The sequence below is a fragment of the Verruconis gallopava genome (assembly GCF_000836295.1).
Source record: "Verruconis gallopava strain CBS 43764 unplaced genomic scaffold supercont1.44, whole genome shotgun sequence".
Lineage (NCBI taxonomy): Eukaryota > Fungi > Ascomycota > Dothideomycetes > Venturiales > Sympoventuriaceae > Verruconis > Verruconis gallopava.
Window position 1 is genome coordinate 19,641 of NW_015622180.1, and position 17,109 is coordinate 36,749.

General features: G+C 46.1%; 6 protein-coding genes across 6 annotated transcripts; 3 read left to right on the top strand and 3 right to left on the bottom strand.

Moving 5' to 3' along the window:
- Positions 1-181: 181 nt before the first annotated feature.
- Positions 182-1,189, bottom strand: PV09_08625 (uncharacterized protein; the record flags this gene model as incomplete). The annotated part of the gene is made up of 2 exons (XM_016362549.1): positions 182-844; positions 932-1,189. The coding sequence occupies 2 exons, from the start codon at positions 1,187-1,189 to the stop codon at positions 182-184; spliced, it is 921 nt and encodes a 306-aa protein (XP_016209562.1).
- Positions 1,190-2,822: 1,633 nt separating this feature from the next.
- PV09_08626 (uncharacterized protein) lies at positions 2,823-4,503 on the top strand (the record flags this gene model as incomplete). The annotated part of the gene is made up of 2 exons (XM_016362550.1): positions 2,823-3,382; positions 3,510-4,503. 2 exons carry the CDS (start codon positions 2,823-2,825, stop codon positions 4,501-4,503), a joined length of 1,554 nt encoding a protein of 517 aa, XP_016209563.1.
- Positions 4,504-7,608: 3,105 nt separating this feature from the next.
- Positions 7,609-8,992, bottom strand: PV09_08627 (uncharacterized protein; the record flags this gene model as incomplete). Its single annotated transcript, XM_016362551.1, has 5 exons — positions 7,609-7,914; positions 7,965-8,230; positions 8,277-8,470; positions 8,520-8,686; positions 8,742-8,992. The coding sequence occupies 5 exons, from the start codon at positions 8,990-8,992 to the stop codon at positions 7,785-7,787; spliced, it is 1,008 nt and encodes a 335-aa protein (XP_016209564.1). The 3' UTR covers positions 7,609-7,784.
- Positions 8,993-9,451: 459 nt separating this feature from the next.
- On the top strand, positions 9,452-11,275 carry PV09_08628 (uncharacterized protein; the record flags this gene model as incomplete). The annotated part of the gene is made up of 2 exons (XM_016362552.1): positions 9,452-11,083; positions 11,138-11,275. 2 exons carry the CDS (start codon positions 9,452-9,454, stop codon positions 11,273-11,275), a joined length of 1,770 nt encoding a protein of 589 aa, XP_016209565.1.
- Positions 11,276-11,538: 263 nt separating this feature from the next.
- Positions 11,539-14,076, bottom strand: PV09_08629 (uncharacterized protein; the record flags this gene model as incomplete). Its single annotated transcript, XM_016362553.1, has 3 exons — positions 12,203-14,076; positions 12,083-12,155; positions 11,539-12,026 (listed from the first exon to the last, which is right to left on the bottom strand). The coding sequence occupies exons 1-3, from the start codon at positions 13,877-13,879 to the stop codon at positions 11,539-11,541; spliced, it is 2,238 nt and encodes a 745-aa protein (XP_016209566.1). The 5' UTR covers positions 13,880-14,076.
- A 1,421-nt stretch (positions 14,077-15,497) lies between these two features.
- On the top strand, positions 15,498-15,833 carry PV09_08630 (uncharacterized protein; the record flags this gene model as incomplete). The annotated part of the gene is made up of 1 exon (XM_016362554.1): positions 15,498-15,833. The coding sequence occupies one exon, from the start codon at positions 15,498-15,500 to the stop codon at positions 15,831-15,833; it is 336 nt and encodes a 111-aa protein (XP_016209567.1).
- Positions 15,834-17,109: the final 1,276 nt, after the last annotated feature.

The window sequence follows — 17,109 nt, forward strand, 5'->3', positions numbered from 1 at the left end:
AATGGAACTTATGAGCCATGTTCGTTCGAACATCTGGATGTCGTTCCAAAATTCCCTGAATTGCCGTTTCATCCCGTGGTCCCGTGTTTTGATTCGGTCCCCAACGGTAAGTACTGTGAGAGCCTTTCCTAAGCATAGCAATCTTCTGTGCTTGCACGCCAGTTCCTAAAGCCTTAATTGATTATTTCTTAGGCTTCGAACAATTTCGAGCAAAATGTCCTGGTTGGCCACACTTAAAACAATTTCCCGAATTTTTCTTAAAATTCTTGGGCTTTCTCGGGGCTTGATCGCCTTTCTGGAGCTTATTAATCTCCATAGGCTGCGGTCCATAGTAATCTGTAGAATGTCGTGGTCTCCCGTGATTGGGTTGGTATCTGGGCGTCTTTCCTTGCCTGTCAAGTTTATTTTTAAATAAGATGGAATTGACCCTAATTGCAGATTCAATGAGCTCAGTAAGGGTAGATATCTCTTTCTCCCTAAGCCGTAGCTGAGCTTTGACTTCTGGTTTGAGCCCTGCAAAAAACTTTGTTCGAAGTGCGTCGTCGTTCCATTTTAAAATTGCCGCCCATTTCTCAAATTCGACCGTATAGGAACTTGCATCTGACTTTTGGTGTAGTTCCAATAACTTCTTTTCAGCTAGATGAGCTTCATCAACTCGCTGAAAGTACTGATCTATTTCTCCCATAAATACTGAATAGCTCTGGAAGATCCTTTTGATATCGTGCGGAACGTCTCCTTTCTTCAAGATGTATTGATCAACCCGTCTCTGGATCCAAGTGTATGCGCTTCCCCTTAAGTAGGACACAGCACATATGACTTTCTTTTCCTCAGAGTCGAGCTTATCCTGGTTCCAGTAAATATAAATCCTAAGCTGAGATCTAAAGGCTTCATATTTGGATCATTCCCCCTTAAAGGGTTCAGGTGGATTCACTTTCGGTCGAGCCATGTCGTTGTCAAAGAGGTTCTCGCTTCCAGAATCAGAATTCGAGTCGGATGAATCAGAATCGTCAAACAATTGAGCGTCTGGTAGGACTTCCGGATCTCTTGGTGGTGGCGGAGGTGGCGGAGGTACTGCTGCTCTGTGTGTCGATGGCCCAGCAGCACTGGTACCTGGAGTAACCTCAACCTTCTTCTTTGGTGGACCAGACTGTTGTTGACTTCCACTGCTTCTCTTAGAGACAGTAGACATAAGATATTGTTCCTTGCCCTATTCAATGGTTCGGTAATTCAACTTTTGTTAGGAATACTCTCCCTATACCGACTGGCTTCACCAATGTAAGCCACTTCGGAAGGGGTTAGCTTCCTAGAGCAAGGGGACAATGTATAACTAGAGCTTATTAAGGAAGGAATATAATAAGATAGTTATGTTTGTGACTTAGAATGGTATGAGCTTCAGAAGTATGAGAAGGTATTCAAACTAACTACTAGCTATGCTAGACAGTTGAATTACGAAGAGACACAACACCAGTAGAGACAGGACGTTTATATAGACAGCTTTCCTGATATCCTTATTGCCTTACTCATTCTGATCATTCTTGGCGAAATGATCAGAATGATCGCTCTGACCAATCATCAATACCCTAGTCGTCAGTCATTGGTTAATGCGCTCATTTTGATCATTTTCTCAAAAATGATCAAAATGATCACTCACATGACAAATCACGTGTTACTTCGTAACACCTAACTACTAGCTATACTAGACAGTTGAATTACAGTAAGCGTAGACTTAAGCGTAGCCCTCCTTATATAGACCTATTTCCTGTTCCTCATGACCAAGTCTCAATCATTCCTGATAAGACTCATGCATACAGTCTCATCTGCCAAGGCTGAGACTGGTGCAGAAAGTCTCACATGCCAAGACTGAGACTGCCACTTGGCATTGCTTGGCAATGACCCATGTTACTCTGACCGTACTGACAAGTACGCCGTAACAAATATATTCAGACTAACTACTAGCTATACTAGACAATTGAATTATAGTGAGCGTAGACTTAAGCGTAGCCCTCCTTATATAGACCTATTTTCTATTCCTTATCATCAAGTCTTAATCGCTCCTGATGAGACTTGTGCATACAGTCTCATCTACCAAGGCTAAGACTGGTGCAGAAAGTCTCACATGCCAAGACTGAGACTGCCACTTGGCACTGCTGGGCAATGACCCATGTTACCCTGGCCGTACTGACAAGTACGCCGTAACAGTTCCTTTGCTCTAGGAAGCTAATCCCTTCCGAAGTGGCTCATATTAGTGAAGCTAGTCGGTACTTGGAAAGTATTCCTAACACGTGCGTATGTTCCCACTCAGTTCCTCACAGATTCTATCCATTATAGCTACTATAAGAAGGTTGAAGTTTATAATTTATAAACGCGTTATGCTGGTATTACGGCAGAATAAGTTTACTAGGCTTTATTAGGCGATTATTTTATTTTACGAGTAGCATGTAGGACAAATCTCAAATCCTGTAGGACAAATCTCAAATCCTGTAGGACAAATCTGAGCAGCCATAGGTAAATACCATACCGTACCGTACCGTACCGTGGGACACCCTAGGAAAAATTGAAACCACGACGCGATTCACAATACAATACTTGAGTATGCAGATTTCCTTTATCTCATCATCTTCGGCTTTGCCCTGTGACGTACGGGTGGCTCCGAATTTAGCGCTGAGCCAAGTTCGGGGCAATGCGGTGCAAGCTGACATCTTTAAAGCATATCAATCCCTTTTTTGGTTTTATAATTCTGCACTATTACTCTGTTACACTTCTTGCTTCATACTTCTTTTTTACATAAGAGATGCAGTAAATACTTCAAATATGTAATAATCATGTTAGCCACAACAATCTCCAATGAAAAAAGCTATACAACAAAACAAGTCATCAGTAAGGGAAAATTTACACTGGACGATGCCGTAAATGAAGTTGAGAAGTCCAATACAGAGACTAAAGAGGAGTCCGATGGCCTGAAAGATGGGCTTGAAGCACCAAAAGGCTTTACGCTAATCCTTATCATATTCTCGCTTTGTCTCACACAATTCCTTCCAGCACTGGACACTACAATTGTGTCCACAGCGCTGTCGAGCATCACCCGAGACCTGCATGCCACTGCTGCAGAGTACACTTGGGTCTCCGCATCCTACACATTAGCGTCTACGGCATGCACACCCTTGTGGGCACGCTGCTCAGACATCGTAGGTCGTAAGCTGCTGTTGGTTGTCGCTAAGCTCTGTTTTATGGGCGGCAGTGTGCTTGCAGCTCTTAGCAAGAGCCCTATCATGATGATTGCTGGAAGAACAATACAAGGATTAGGGGCTGGAGGCATGCAGATATTCATACAACTGATCATTGCAGACATATTCCCACTTAAGCTCCGAGCGAAGTATTACGGGTACACATCGCCGTTGCGAGCGGCCTAGGTCCCATTCTCGGCGGCATCTTCGCCCAGACAATTGGGTGGCAATGGTGTTGTAAGACACACCTACTCATGTTCATATTCCGTAGCTAATCAATAACAGATTACATCAACCTGCCATTTGCAGGACTATCCCTTTTACTTCTAATCTCTATCACAAAACTCAATACGAAAAGGCAAAAATCAGCAACGCTTTTAAGACATTCGACTGGGGCGGCTCGATTCTCATTGTGGGTGGGACAATATTATTGCTCTGTGGCCTCGAGGGTGGAGCCAGCTTGACCTATTCCTGGACCTCAGGGTACACGCTAGGGCTTTTACTTTCTGGCGTAGTTGCTTTAACGATATTCATACCTTACGAGTGGAACATCCCTAGTTTGCCACTAATACCGCTCGCAGTGTTCCAAGGAAGATCGAAACTGGCCATCTTGTCAGCATCCTTCGCCCATACATTCGCATTCATTGCCTACGACTTCTTCCTTCCACTATACTTCCAAGCCGTGCTTGGGGCGTCGCCTTTACACTCTGCTCTCTATCTTCTGATATTGATTGTGACAATGTCGGCCGTTGCAAGCGGTACAGGCATCTTCATCAAATGTACCGGTAGATTTCGAGAGCCTATGTGGTTCGGCTCGATGGTTATGACACTTGGTACTGGCCTGTTCATAAATTTCGGATCGACTACGGAGTGGCCGAAGTTGATTGTGTATCAGCTCCTGGCTGCTTTGGGCGCTGGTACAATGTTCATAAGTCCCATGATCGCCATGCAACATCACCTACATCCCACAGAAATTTCAGCTGGAATATCTGCATACACATTTCTTAGAAGCCTTGGAAGCGCAGTTTCAGTCGTATGTGGAGGCGTTGTGTTGCAATCGACAATTCACACAAATACCCTAAGCACATGGGCCGTCGACAATGTCGGCCACCTACCAACACATCCCGATATCGACCGTTATGCTTCAGGCTTTTCCAAACTCTGGATTTTTTATTCGGGTTTCTGTGGTTTAATGCTCATAAGCACAATTCTTATTGGCAAAACTTCGGCAAAGAACCAAGCGGATGAGGAGGCCGAAGGCAGCTCTACACAATCATGATATCATTTTTAGAATGCTGAATTTTCGCGTTTGCATTGCGTTATATAGTTTGTCAGAAAAATAAAGCAATTATAAATCGTACAAAACGTCAAAGCATTGTTTCATGCGCCTACGCGCACATTTGAGAATGGCTTGCTCTGGTTGTTGTATGCATACATATGCTTCTTCATTACATTCTCAACACTAAGCTTCAAGCTTTGACGATTACTTTACTTCCTGCTGGACTAGACGCCTTCCAGTCAGCCAGTCTTCTTGGCCTTCGCAAACCGCCCTGTGAAAGCTCGAATTTGCTTGCCGAAGAAATAGATTGGCACACCAAGCAAAGCGATGCCGCCGGTCATTCCAGCATAAGCCCCAAATGATCCGTCGTAACCAGCAGTGTTGATAAATGGCTGGATGGCGTACGATGTGCCGAAACTAATAACACCACGAAACGCACAAACGCAGATCAGGGTCGATCCAGCGCGAGCGGGATATGAGTCCAATCTGAGCAAATCATTGGCTACAGGTTTCGAAATAGCAGAGATACTTACAGATAGGTCATACAAGCCATCGCTGCACCAACAAAGGCGAAGTAATAACCGGCGATGGCGAAAACGATGGTAAACCAGTGGTACTTTTCGGGATGCTGCGCGGCTTGGCCATAAAGTACAGCGCTGACGATACCAACAGCGGTAGTCAGTATTAATGGCACCAGGCGAGTTTCAGGTTCATGAACACCGTTGTTTCTCTTCGCTTTCCATTGGATAAAATGATCGACAGCATATCCAAGAACAGGTAAGGCGACAAGGGCGGTAACAATCTGACCACAATTGGCGTAAGATGCACTTCGTTGAGCCCAGCTGTACGGTGGCGAAGTTACAATGCCTCCGTACGTGGTACCGATGGCAATGTTCACACCTAAAGTCAGACCATTGAAGAGCATAGCCCAGAAGACGTTTGGAAATAGCATAATAGTGAACGTTTGGACAAAGACGCGGCCTGCTTTCGCCCAATCAGGTGTGCCAACCCACAGACGCACTAAAATATTAGAGACAAATCGCAAATGAAACCATCGAGTACTCACTATCAGACTTCCAGGTTCGGGGAGCAAAGTTAACATAATCTAGGGGAGGACGCGCTGTAGCATGTGTTGCCGCAACCTTCTCCTTAACGTGCTCAACATCCTCCGAACCACTCTGGTCACCGTCTTCTTGGAAAGTTTCCATGTCGCGTTCAAATTTGGTTTCGGGGAGAAGAGGAATGCACAATAAGAACTGGGCAGCGACAAGGCCGGCCCCAAGGTAGTACCATCCATTAGGACCAATGTTGTTTGCAATGGGGCTTGCGAACAAGATCCAAATGGTGCTTAAAGTCACTTGGATGGTTTGCTGGATCATCAACCCACGAGACCGCTCATGCAAGTAATATATCTCCTGAACGATCATGGGAACCACGGCCTCGCTTTGCCCTGCAGCGAGGCCGAGTACCATACGAGCTCCAAGGTGCCACTCGTACGACTTAGCGTTGGCGCTCAAGACGGCTCCAAGTATAAGGATCAAAGAGGAGCCAAGCAGGACAACTCTACGTCCAACGGCTATGGATATCTACCAAGAATCAGCTGTCATACTCTTCATCTGTATGCGGACGAGCGTCACAGCAAGAAAGCATGTCCCGCAGCTACATCTATTCCGTTAACATACCCTGGACTAAGTTAGATCTGGCCTTGATCTTGCACTTAAACACAACTCACGGGATGCCAATCAGATTACCAATGCCCATGAACAAACTTGGATAGGTTAAAAGACGAGATATTTCCTCATAGCTTCCGTGCCCTTCCTTGGCGTAGATTGGGATATAGAAACCCAAAAGTCCTCCAAATCCAGAGACTAGAGAAAGACCGAGCGTTGAAAAAATCGAAATCAGGACAGTAATGGTGAATTTCTGCATAATCTGAGGACGTATCAGTCTACCGACTTCGATTTGTACGCATCATTCGAGGAACATGCCTTCATGTTCAGGGGGTCTTGAGGGTTTGCAGTTGGCATAGGGATATAGATGATCTCTCCATCGGTGAGCTTGACCGTGCCCATCGTACGAACTTGATCGAGGCCATCTTTGTTTAATTCCGACGCCGAGGTCTGGACACGTTCAATGCTCTCGACAACACTTTTTTCCATCGTGACTAATGGTTGGAACGTAAAAAGACGCCTGCTACGCAGATGCTTCTTTGAGGTGAGAGAGGGAGACAATGCCAATCGGCCTAAAGTCAGGATCGACCGGGGCTTTGTAGTTACAGAATCTGAACGATGGCTTGCGGATGGACCTCATATCTCGGTTCGGATTCGGATCTCGTTTGGGTCATATTCGAGTTCGATATACTGATTCGCAGTGTCCAGGCTCAATCCCCTTGTGGAGTTACGGGGCCGATTGGAACGCATGGGGAACTTTCAATGATCGTCGGACTAAGATTGGAGCCCACATTGGGCCGAGCACCTCTTGCAATGACTAAGGTTCTCGAGCCTACGCTCGGGATGCTTTTCCAGTATGGCGCCCGGATTGAAAGCCTACTGAGAAGTTTCGTGGGGAATGTGCCATGGGGCTCCTTCGGGGAAGAATGCGGGGATGGGCCCCCGAGGACCCCACATTTGCACCGGATGAGGTCATTTTAATGGTTTTTGGATGTCGCTTCGTTCTTTGAGACGCAACACTCGGTTCGGATATATCTACGGTTCGACGCGTGGTAGATACTAGCTTCAATGAAGATTTAGAGATCGAATCCGAAGATGAGGTTAATGCTGAGGGCGTATCATAAGTGAAAGCACATCGTCAACTCCATAAAGCGAAATCGCTGCGTCGGGTATTCATACCTAAGGTCAGACTACGCTACTTATTATTGTTGATCCTGTGGTAAAAACACCATACAGAAAAATGATTCATGTTATAAATTCGTTTCTGTTCTGATTTAACAGAATGTTCCGCTATTGAGATAGGCACTCTGAATTGGCCCCTAAAATCTGAACGAAACCAGTGCAGATACGCTGTCAACACATCTCGTTAGCTCCTTTTGTCTTATTGAATTCAATGGAGTGACAGTCACAGCATTTTGTCAAATAAGCTATAGTTGTCTATGATGGAACCAACTGTACGTCTCCAGAATGACCACCAGCCTCCAGTCAAGCGGCGCATATCAAATCTTCACGGAGCTGGCCACCATATAGGAGTTTCACACCGAAGAGAATTTATATCACTATGGTTCTTTTATTTCGAGTGCAATTTTTTACATTCAGTCAAATGGTTTTTCAATACTCTTTCACCCCTACGAGCTGAAGCATCCGATCAGTGACCTCTGGCTTCTCAAACGGTTCCTTCCTATACTTTGGGCACACTTCACCATTTCTCATTGGCATCTCGTCTGACGGGCGGACATTGCTGCCGATTCCAATTAGCAGAGGTCAGGAGCTAGTAGTCAAAGCACCTACATGTGTGGCCAATGCGTGGTTCCATAGAAGTTATCGAAGCACTCTTTCCGCAATTTGATTGTCTGTTCGCTAGCGAACTTCCGGGGAGTCATGCAGATGTACTGCGCATGGCGGATTTGGTTGCCTTCAGGCAACTTGGCGTAGTGCATCGTCCTGCTGTCCCAAAGCACGAAGTCGCCTGGCTCCATATTTATCTTGATGAGTTCGCACCCCCGCTCTTCGAACCATTTCACATCCTTGTCCGAGAAGAGGAATAGATCCATGTACTACCGGATGTCAGCTGTGCAGATTCGCGAAAGAGGTCGTAATTACCTCGAGTTCAGGTGGCGGCGCATCTTCGTGCGCATAACTTTCGCGCTTCACCTTGAAGAACTCATCAAACAACTTTGCGGAGCCCTTCATGAGCACGAGACCACCATCTTTATCGCCATTAGGCGCATAATTTAGCAGACCTTGCACTGCCTGCATTCCCTTTCGTCGCTGGTTTTGATCAGTGTGTGGCCAGGCTACGGCAAGTAAGCATTGGATTGTTTTCCAGCAAGAGAGAGGTCTTACGGCTCCATTGCAAATCCTTTCGACGCGGTAGAGAGATGTTCATTCCGTCGAAAGATACAATTAACTCCTTAGTCTCCCAGAGCTGTTCGAAAATTTCGATAACCTTTGGCTCCATTCTGGCTTCCCAAGCCATCTTTTCGTGGGCTGATCCATAAGAGAAATACATTCTGTAGTTCGTCAGCTCTGAACAGGAATCTTGTAATTTTCTGGTGTTTCCCTAACCCGCCCTTGAATGACACTGGGAGATGCTCCGCAGTCCACGTGCTCTCATCGTTCTCATCGAAGCCTAGGTCAAATTTCTTCAACCAATCAAGTTGTTTTTGGGCATAGTATGCAGCTCGCTCCTTGCTTATTACGTTCTTGATCAAGACGCAGCCATTCTTGTGAAATTCGTCGCGCCAGTCTCCATATTCGCGGGGTTCAAACTCGACAAGGTTTTGAGTAGACTCTAACTCTGTGAGTGTGGACGACATTTAGGGATTTTTGTCTTGAGTATAATTCCGTAATATTGAAACGAGATACGACAGCTTTTTATTCACTATGGATATGCTGAAAGAGGATGCCAGTCATCAGCATATATAGAGCGAAATTGAGACTTACAAGCCAGACAAGTTCCGATCCAAGCACTGCAATGATCCATACTCACAATTGGCCGAAACATCGCAGTGAATTATTGGGTTCGGGAGCCTCCGAGGTGAACCCTGGAGTTTTCGGGCACTAACACGCCGAACCACCTCTAAACCCTTGGCGGCAAGTTCGCCGAATCGCGAGTCAGGCGCAGGGAATAATCAATCAGAGCATCTTAAAGAATAAGAGACGACAACACTAAGGCTGCAGATGATACATGTATGCTCCGATGAATTGCAGGAAGAGTCTCATAGCTTCATCGTCTCCAAAAGCTTTCTTCTACTTATCGAGGAACAGTAGACATCATGCCGCCTCCTGTACAAGTCGCAATTAAGCGAGTGCAACCGCCTAAGATTGGCGAAAATGGATACGTTGGATTCAAACCTGGACAAGTGGACATTTATCGCGCTGGTTCAACGCCCAAGTTCGCCGATGCTCTCAGTTTGACATCGGATATCATCGTGGAGCATGATGTGGAGGTGGTCATGCGTGATGGAGCTCGCCTGTACATCGACATTTACCGGCCAGCCAATACAGATGCGAAGGTGCCGGCCATTCTCAGCTGGTCATTTTATGGGAAGAAGTACTCTGCGCTCGACATGCTACCCATGACTACGTGGGGCTGTTGCGTAAAACGTTCCGATCTGAGTGGATTGGAAAAGTTCGAAGGCTTGGATCCTCAGTACTGGTGTCCAAAGAACTACGCCATCATCTCAGTCGACACAAGAGGTGCCGGAAATAGCGACGGCCAGATCTGTGTCATGGGTACGCAAGATGCTGAGGACGGCTACGACGTTGTGGAAGCAGTAGCAAAGATGAGTTGGTGTAACGGCGCGGTTGGTATGGCTGGCAATTCAGCACTGGCTATTTCGCAATGGTTCATAGCTGCGCAACAGCCTCCATCACTCAAAGCCATCGCCCCGTGGGAAGGATCAGGTGATCTTTTCAGAGAGCAGTTCTGTCGTGGAGGCTGGTTCACCATGAGCAACTTTGATCTTATCGGCAAAGCCATTGTCCGTGGTCAAGAGAACTCAGGATTGGAAGATTTTGAAGAGATGTATCGACGGTCGAATATTTCAAATGCATACTGGGAAGACAAGCGAGTCGACATGACCAAGATCCAATGTCCAGCATATATTCGAGGCTCTGACCTGTCTTCAATCCATACTATGGGGTCGATTCGTGGCTACCTCGAAATTCCGCATTCACATAAATGGATCCAATGGAGCAGCTACCAGGAGTGGTACGAGTTGTACAGCGTGCCGGAGTCGAACGTCGAACTCGGCAAATTTTTCGACAGATACCTGAAAGGCATAGAGAATGACTGGGAGAAGACACCAAAGGTGCGGTGGTCTGTCTTGCGATTCGGTGACCGAGAAGCCATCGATAACATTGTGTTGGAAGACTTCCCGAGCCCGACTACAACATACCGTCAGTTCTACCTTCACGATGGTCAGCTCAAAACAGAAAACCAGGAGTATAAAATTGCCACGTACAACTCTGAGGACTACAAGGACTTTGCAGTATTCGATTATACCTTCGATGAACCTGCGCGCCTGATTGGCCTACCAAAAGCCATCCTTTACATGTCATGCGATGCGCGGGATGACTTCACGACATTCATCATTCTGCGCAAGAAGGATAAGAACGGGAAACTTTTGATGCATTTGCAATTTCCTTTCGCAGCAACGCCAGTCAAATCCATCGATGAGATACCGGAAAAGGAACAGTCAAGCACCAATCTTTTCCTTGGCAGTGTCGGTATCTTGAGAGCATCACACCGGGCTATTGACCCGTCAAGGTCGATGCACCCACAATTCCCCTTCCATCCCCACACAAAGAAGGAGATGGTGCCCGCGGGGACAATCATCAGGATGGAGATAGGAATTTGGGCTATGAGTGTTCAGTTTGATGCTGGCGAGACGCTTTCAATGAGGGTAAGTCTTAGGCTGATATCGAGTTTGACTGCGAAGCTAATCTTACCTGCGTAGATTGGTGGCCAATTCCCAAGCATCGCAGAGTACAAGAGCTTCTCCGGGCCAAGGCCCGAGCACGAGCTGAACCGGGGACAACATAAGATCCATTGTGGGGGCGATTACCCAAGCTCGATCATTCTACCATTCATATAGGTTGTTGTGTATGTTTACGCCGTAGGATGGCGGTCCTTCTTCGGTCTTCTCTAAAAGGCTTCGTGTGGCTCCGCGCTAATTTCAGCCTTAAGCGATACCTCGTAGTTCTATGGAGTCCCTATAAATGCAATTAGGACCTCATAATATTCTCGAAATGTAAGATTTTGCGCTGCGTGCTCCAGTCTCCCAGGCATGGACGTGGTTCTTGTGTCGCACAAGATCTTTGAATGAACCAGTGGTGTGACTTTTGATAGAAGTAAGACTCACACCATCCAATCCCACATAGACATTATACTGTACTGGTCGAATGGTAGGTCGCCGTTGCCAAGCTCACTATTAGATATAGAGCCATCTATGGCATTGTTCGTAGATTGTGAAGGGAAAGATTGCGGAAGACTGGCAAGTACAGCACCGCCCCAGTTTGGTGGCATGTTATTGGAGCTAGCCATCGCAGGATAGCTACTGTTCGTCTGGTCGGACGGACTTTGACCGCCCGCAGTATTGCTTAATCGTGGCCCACGAAGATCAGGCTCCACAGAGTCCCTGGCTTGGTTGAACTGCATTTCTGAAGTGCTCTGTGAGATTTTTTGCGAAATAGACGAGTCGGTCTCATTGTTGCCGATGTTTTTGTTATAGAAACTGGTTTTGTTGCGTGCCGTTTGCGCGTATCCCGCTTGGATTTGCCCGCGGGATTCCTTACTTGATTGTTTATGTAAATGAGATCGAACTTTATCGTATATGGATGCGAGACCTGGTAGAATTGTGTTTAAATAATGCATGGTATGCTTAGCTCGCAACTAGTCTTACCCTTCACAACCCGGTGATCCTGGCCAGCGGCCGTGTATTGCTCACTAGTGAATTCAAGCCCAGATTTAAGCAGCTTTCCAAGTCAGCATACATGTTTATTCCTCAACAGCATATACTCACTTCCAAATCTGCTCCCTGGGTTTTCCCTTGAGGATGCTTCATCAAGTAGATCGCTATGGCAATGCATGAGAGAATAACCGGACTCAACGAGTGTATGCGAGAGTGCACCCCTCGCTCTGCAATTTCTAGAGTTATACGGACAATAGCCCTTGCGCTATCCATTGAGATTGTTTCACCTCCTTTAATGCGAAATTTGGACAGGCTGTTGGGACAATACTTGTCAACTTCCGTGTCAAAGAGTCCGCGAGGCGCGATTAGCGCGGCACGATGCAAAGTGATCACCGCTTGGTGAAATTGAATGCACAAGAAGGCAGCGATCGGAAAATGTTCGTCTGTACAGAACATGATGTTCTCTGGTTGGTATTCCAGGGGCAAAATTGCTGACCAGCTCAGCAGTGCATCATCAAGATGGGCCGTGATTTGCAAAATGTCATCAGCACACCGCTCACCAGGTCTGTGCCCGTAGATATGTCGACAAATTCCGTGTTGGTGTTCGGCTAATTTCATGCTCCAGAGAAGAAAATTTGGTCGGCCTAAAGGTCTCTGGTCACCCAGGAGCTGGTCATCGCTAACAGTCGAGATGGATGATGGCCTTCCACCCTCAAGCTGTAACAATTTTTCCAAACAGCAGCAGATCGCCCATATACGAGCATGAAATTGCTGTTGGCTCTTGTCTGTAACTCCATGTTCGAGGGAAGGATTACGAAGTGAAAACTTGTGTAGACCAAGTGTTTGAGCGATCCTAGTGGCCATGCCAACCATCTGCCAAGCCAAGCCATCTTTACTACGTCCTCGATATGCAATCGTGTAAGCAAGCAGTGCCTGCACGGTGTCTAGGTATGGTACCATTAACACGTGGCCAAGCAAGGTTGTAGCTGCTACCAGATATTTGTTTCCATCCACAGAGAGACCTTGAGCCGCTTCGTCAGCTCCAAGGCTCATAATGAGGTAGCTGAGCGTCAGCATAGGTATATGGTCACGAGTAAATGTGGAGAAGTCTTGAATGGACGCTAGCGCATGTATGGCTGCCTTTGTTTCATCGACGGTGCAGATTGGCCACAGCATGTGGATAGTTGAAAAGAAATGCCTCAGGTAAAGAATGCGCTCAGGTTCTGCAGGAAAAGGTGGCAGAGATACCATCAATGGGATATCCAATTCCTCGGTGTGTCTTAACCCATACTGGAAATGAGGCAGAATTGGTTTCAGCGCCGCTTTCTCAAGATACAAATCAAGCGACTTGATCAGACACTGTGCACTGCTGCTTCCCATCATCTTCATACGGTTACTGTGCCGGTCTGCATTGAATGACATCTCGTACGGAAGCTGCAGGGGTGAAACCTCCTCCACGGTAGACGTTGGAACGGCTGGTGTATGGATTACATGATGGATTGCTGCCGCTGGTGAGTGATTGAGCACGTCCTGGATTCGTGCAGTTGGAGCAGGCGAAGATTGCACAGCGGAAGATCTGTCTTCGATCCATTCACGCAGAACAGGCACATTGGGCCGCCTAGAATCGCTGGTGAAGCATTCATGATTGCGACGTGCACAGTTCTGACACTTGGGATAGATTGCGTCGCACTTCACCTTTCTCCTCCTGCATTCGTTGCAAGCCATGGACAATCGTGCCCGTTTGGCTGGCGGTTCAGTGGCCATGGTAGGAGAGCCTCCATGGGTCATGATCGATATGATCGACACAATCGATATGCAAACAAGAACCTGACCACCGATTGTGCTACCACAATTCTGAATCCAGCGAAGAGAGCCTCGTGGTCATATGCTTGCGCCAGGTGGCTGATGCCGATTCTCGGTAGCTGCCCAAGATTCACGTTACTTAGGCCGCCAAAGTTGTGGGGACAGCAAGCCAAATAGATGCAATTAGATGCACCACATTGAAAGCCAGCAGTTATCTCGGCCAGAGCTGCAGATCAGAGTTCGGGGCCTGAAGATGCTTGACCAACAACTCGGTGCAAGAGTTTTGTGTTTGTGTTTGTGAAGCCTTCAGTTGAAGAGACCGAGATCGCCAGGCACTGATGCGGAGGGGTTGCCGGGACCACTTTCGGGAGCTAGTTCTAATCCCAGCTTGATATAACGTTATCGAAGCTTCGGGCGGGGCCGAACTGGGGTCTCCCACCTGTTGTATGCTTCGGAGGAAATTACCAATAAGTCGGCGACAGCTGATCAATCCTAAGACAAAGTGAGCCATGGATGAGCACAAATGTTTCAGCATATGTGAACCCGGTCTCGTGGTAAGCTGAAATTATGCTTGAATGATTGCATATTGCCGACAAGCGGCCCAGCAGTAGTGAATGGATTACCCGTTCCAAACTACACAGTGTATGAGCGTTCAAAAAAGGACAGAAACAAGACACGAAAGCTTCCTAAAAAAGAGAATCATGATAATATGATTGCGCGGTTGCAAAAGAGTTTCCGATACCATCACATGGGTGGAGCCATCGCTTTCTCACAAGAAACTACTCGGAAAATCTGCTCTAATTTGCCTCGAATAAAATATGCGCGTGATTGACGGTGATGCAACTTCACAGTACTGATGATTTACCGTCTCTAGCTATCACGACTGAAAGCGCAAGCCATATTTTCAAGATTTCAGCAGTTAAAGCTACAAAGGGCTGCAGGAAAGTGCATGACCTCGATACGCTTCATCATCGACATACGATCGACGAGAGCCATGACCTTTATCCCTTACTATTGAGCTATAAGAATCTCGAGTCCCAACACTGGGCTCAGATCCCTAGATGAGAATTTTCTACGACCAAATAGCAAGGGGAGTCACAGGGAACAATGGAACTAATAGATTGCCAACCTAAAATCAACAAGTCTCGTTCCATGTTACAGCTATATGTGAAGAGAAATCAATCAATATAAATGTCGGAGAATTTCATTCCATGAAAGACCGTAAAATAGAGTAGATTAAGTAAAGTAATATAACTTTTATTAATAAAAATATTAATTTAACTTATCTAGCATCTGCGCTCTTTATTACTATTATCGCTTAAGTAAGTACATCCTATTTTGTTAAGCTAATTTCCTTTAACTCTAGCCTTGACCAGTATCAGTTTGTGTTCGCAAATATTAGCTTATATTGGCCAACCATCTAGCTGCTGTTGCATATTTCCAGCTGCCTCTTGCGTTGAACCATATTCACCAGTATCGGATACCCGTTCCTAGGTTATATACTTGTCAATATGCTGTTACATTAATCAATATCGAATGGTATTTCTTCTAGTGACATCAGCTCCGCCGTCCTTCTCATCTCGAGTTTTCCCTCAAGCTCCTCATGGACTTTTACGACCAACGTAAGCCGCTCATTTTCGGCCAGTCTAGCAAAGGCTTGTGCATGATCGTTGTCGCCTCCTCGATCATTGGCTTTGGTTCTCCGCAGTTTAAACAAGTCGCACAAGTGGTAGAATTCAGCTTTCCGAACACCTTATCCGGCAATGCTACAGTCGACTTTATGTTCCTGGACATGGTATTCTTCGGCGCCTTCTTTGCTTCTATACCCTGGACCTACGAGAAAAAGGTGTTCACTCTGAACGCACGCGGTCGGGGCAGCCGCATTGGCAACCTGCACAACATGTTTTGTAAAATTCTGATTGGGACTTTATATCTCTGAGGCTCCGAATAAAACGTCATGGAAGTTACAATATATCTTTAGATCTATTAATCTTTCTATCTCTTTCATTTCCATTTTGAATTTCCCTGGGACATCGCGGCGTACCCTTGAGGAACCTGATTTGCTGTTCATGCCAAATCGGCGTCACCTTGTCTTCCGTGAGCATAAGGCATGCAAGAAGGGCTCCATGCTTGGCCGCGAGCTTGATGATCACCCCGAGGCCATCGCCAGAGGATCCTAATCGGCGCTTTCCATGCGGTCATTGGTAACGACAGTGTCGTTAAGAAGACATCTGTTCATGAGGAATATTTTGGGTGGAGGCTGTGCCTTTCCTTGCTCCATGTCTCTGATATTAAGCATTCCTGTTTTTAGCCAAAAAATAATTGATCTAGCTTATTATTTGAATTATAGTTTCTAATATAGCCTTAAAGCAGCGAACGCTACAAATATATACTTATATACCGCCGGGGTTCATATATCTCTTGATCTCAAAGCGAAATATTGAATATTAATTATTAGTACTGCTACACTAAACCGAGCTTATTGTCAATTTGTCTCTTAAAGCTATTATAGACTCACTCCTTAGTGTGTAGCTTTTAGTGTGATCATCATCACCCTGCCCAAGATCCCTTTCTCCGCTCCCAAAAGCGTGAGATGCGTTACGCCGTCAAGGGTCGATAAGCCAGTCACTGAAGTCGTGCGGCTGAGATAGTTGTCTTTCGATAAACAGTGTGGTGATACATTCGAGCAGACGGCCTGTGAAGCTCATAGGGGTCTGGGAGTTAGAGAAATATCGTGGATTGTATTATCCAAAGTGGCGTTAATTCTATAAGAGTGAATTGGAAAGAGAAAGTGAGGAGAGGTTTGAGGATTCTGGCTGGCCACATAGAACAGCAAATGCAACCAATTACACATGAGAAAGAACGCTTACCCAAAAGTGGAGGCATGGTGCCGGTACTGAGAAAGCCCCAGTGCGGCATTCTATGTGCAAATCATAAAAGGTGGGTAAATGCAGTCCCATGTTTTCCATAAATCGTTTACAAAGAGCTTCAGCAGTATGATGTGGTCGGGAAAAGATGGAATGAAATATGAGGAACTGTCCAATTTCCCATCCATACTGAGCAGATTGAGATGAAATTAGGGGTAGATGAAATTAGGGGTAGATAAATCAACAAATAAAGCGCAGGGATGCCATAAAGGACGATCTTATGGGTTTTAAGGTATATCATTTATACTAGTTTAAATTCACCGTAATATATTTGGAGAGTTGTCTCAG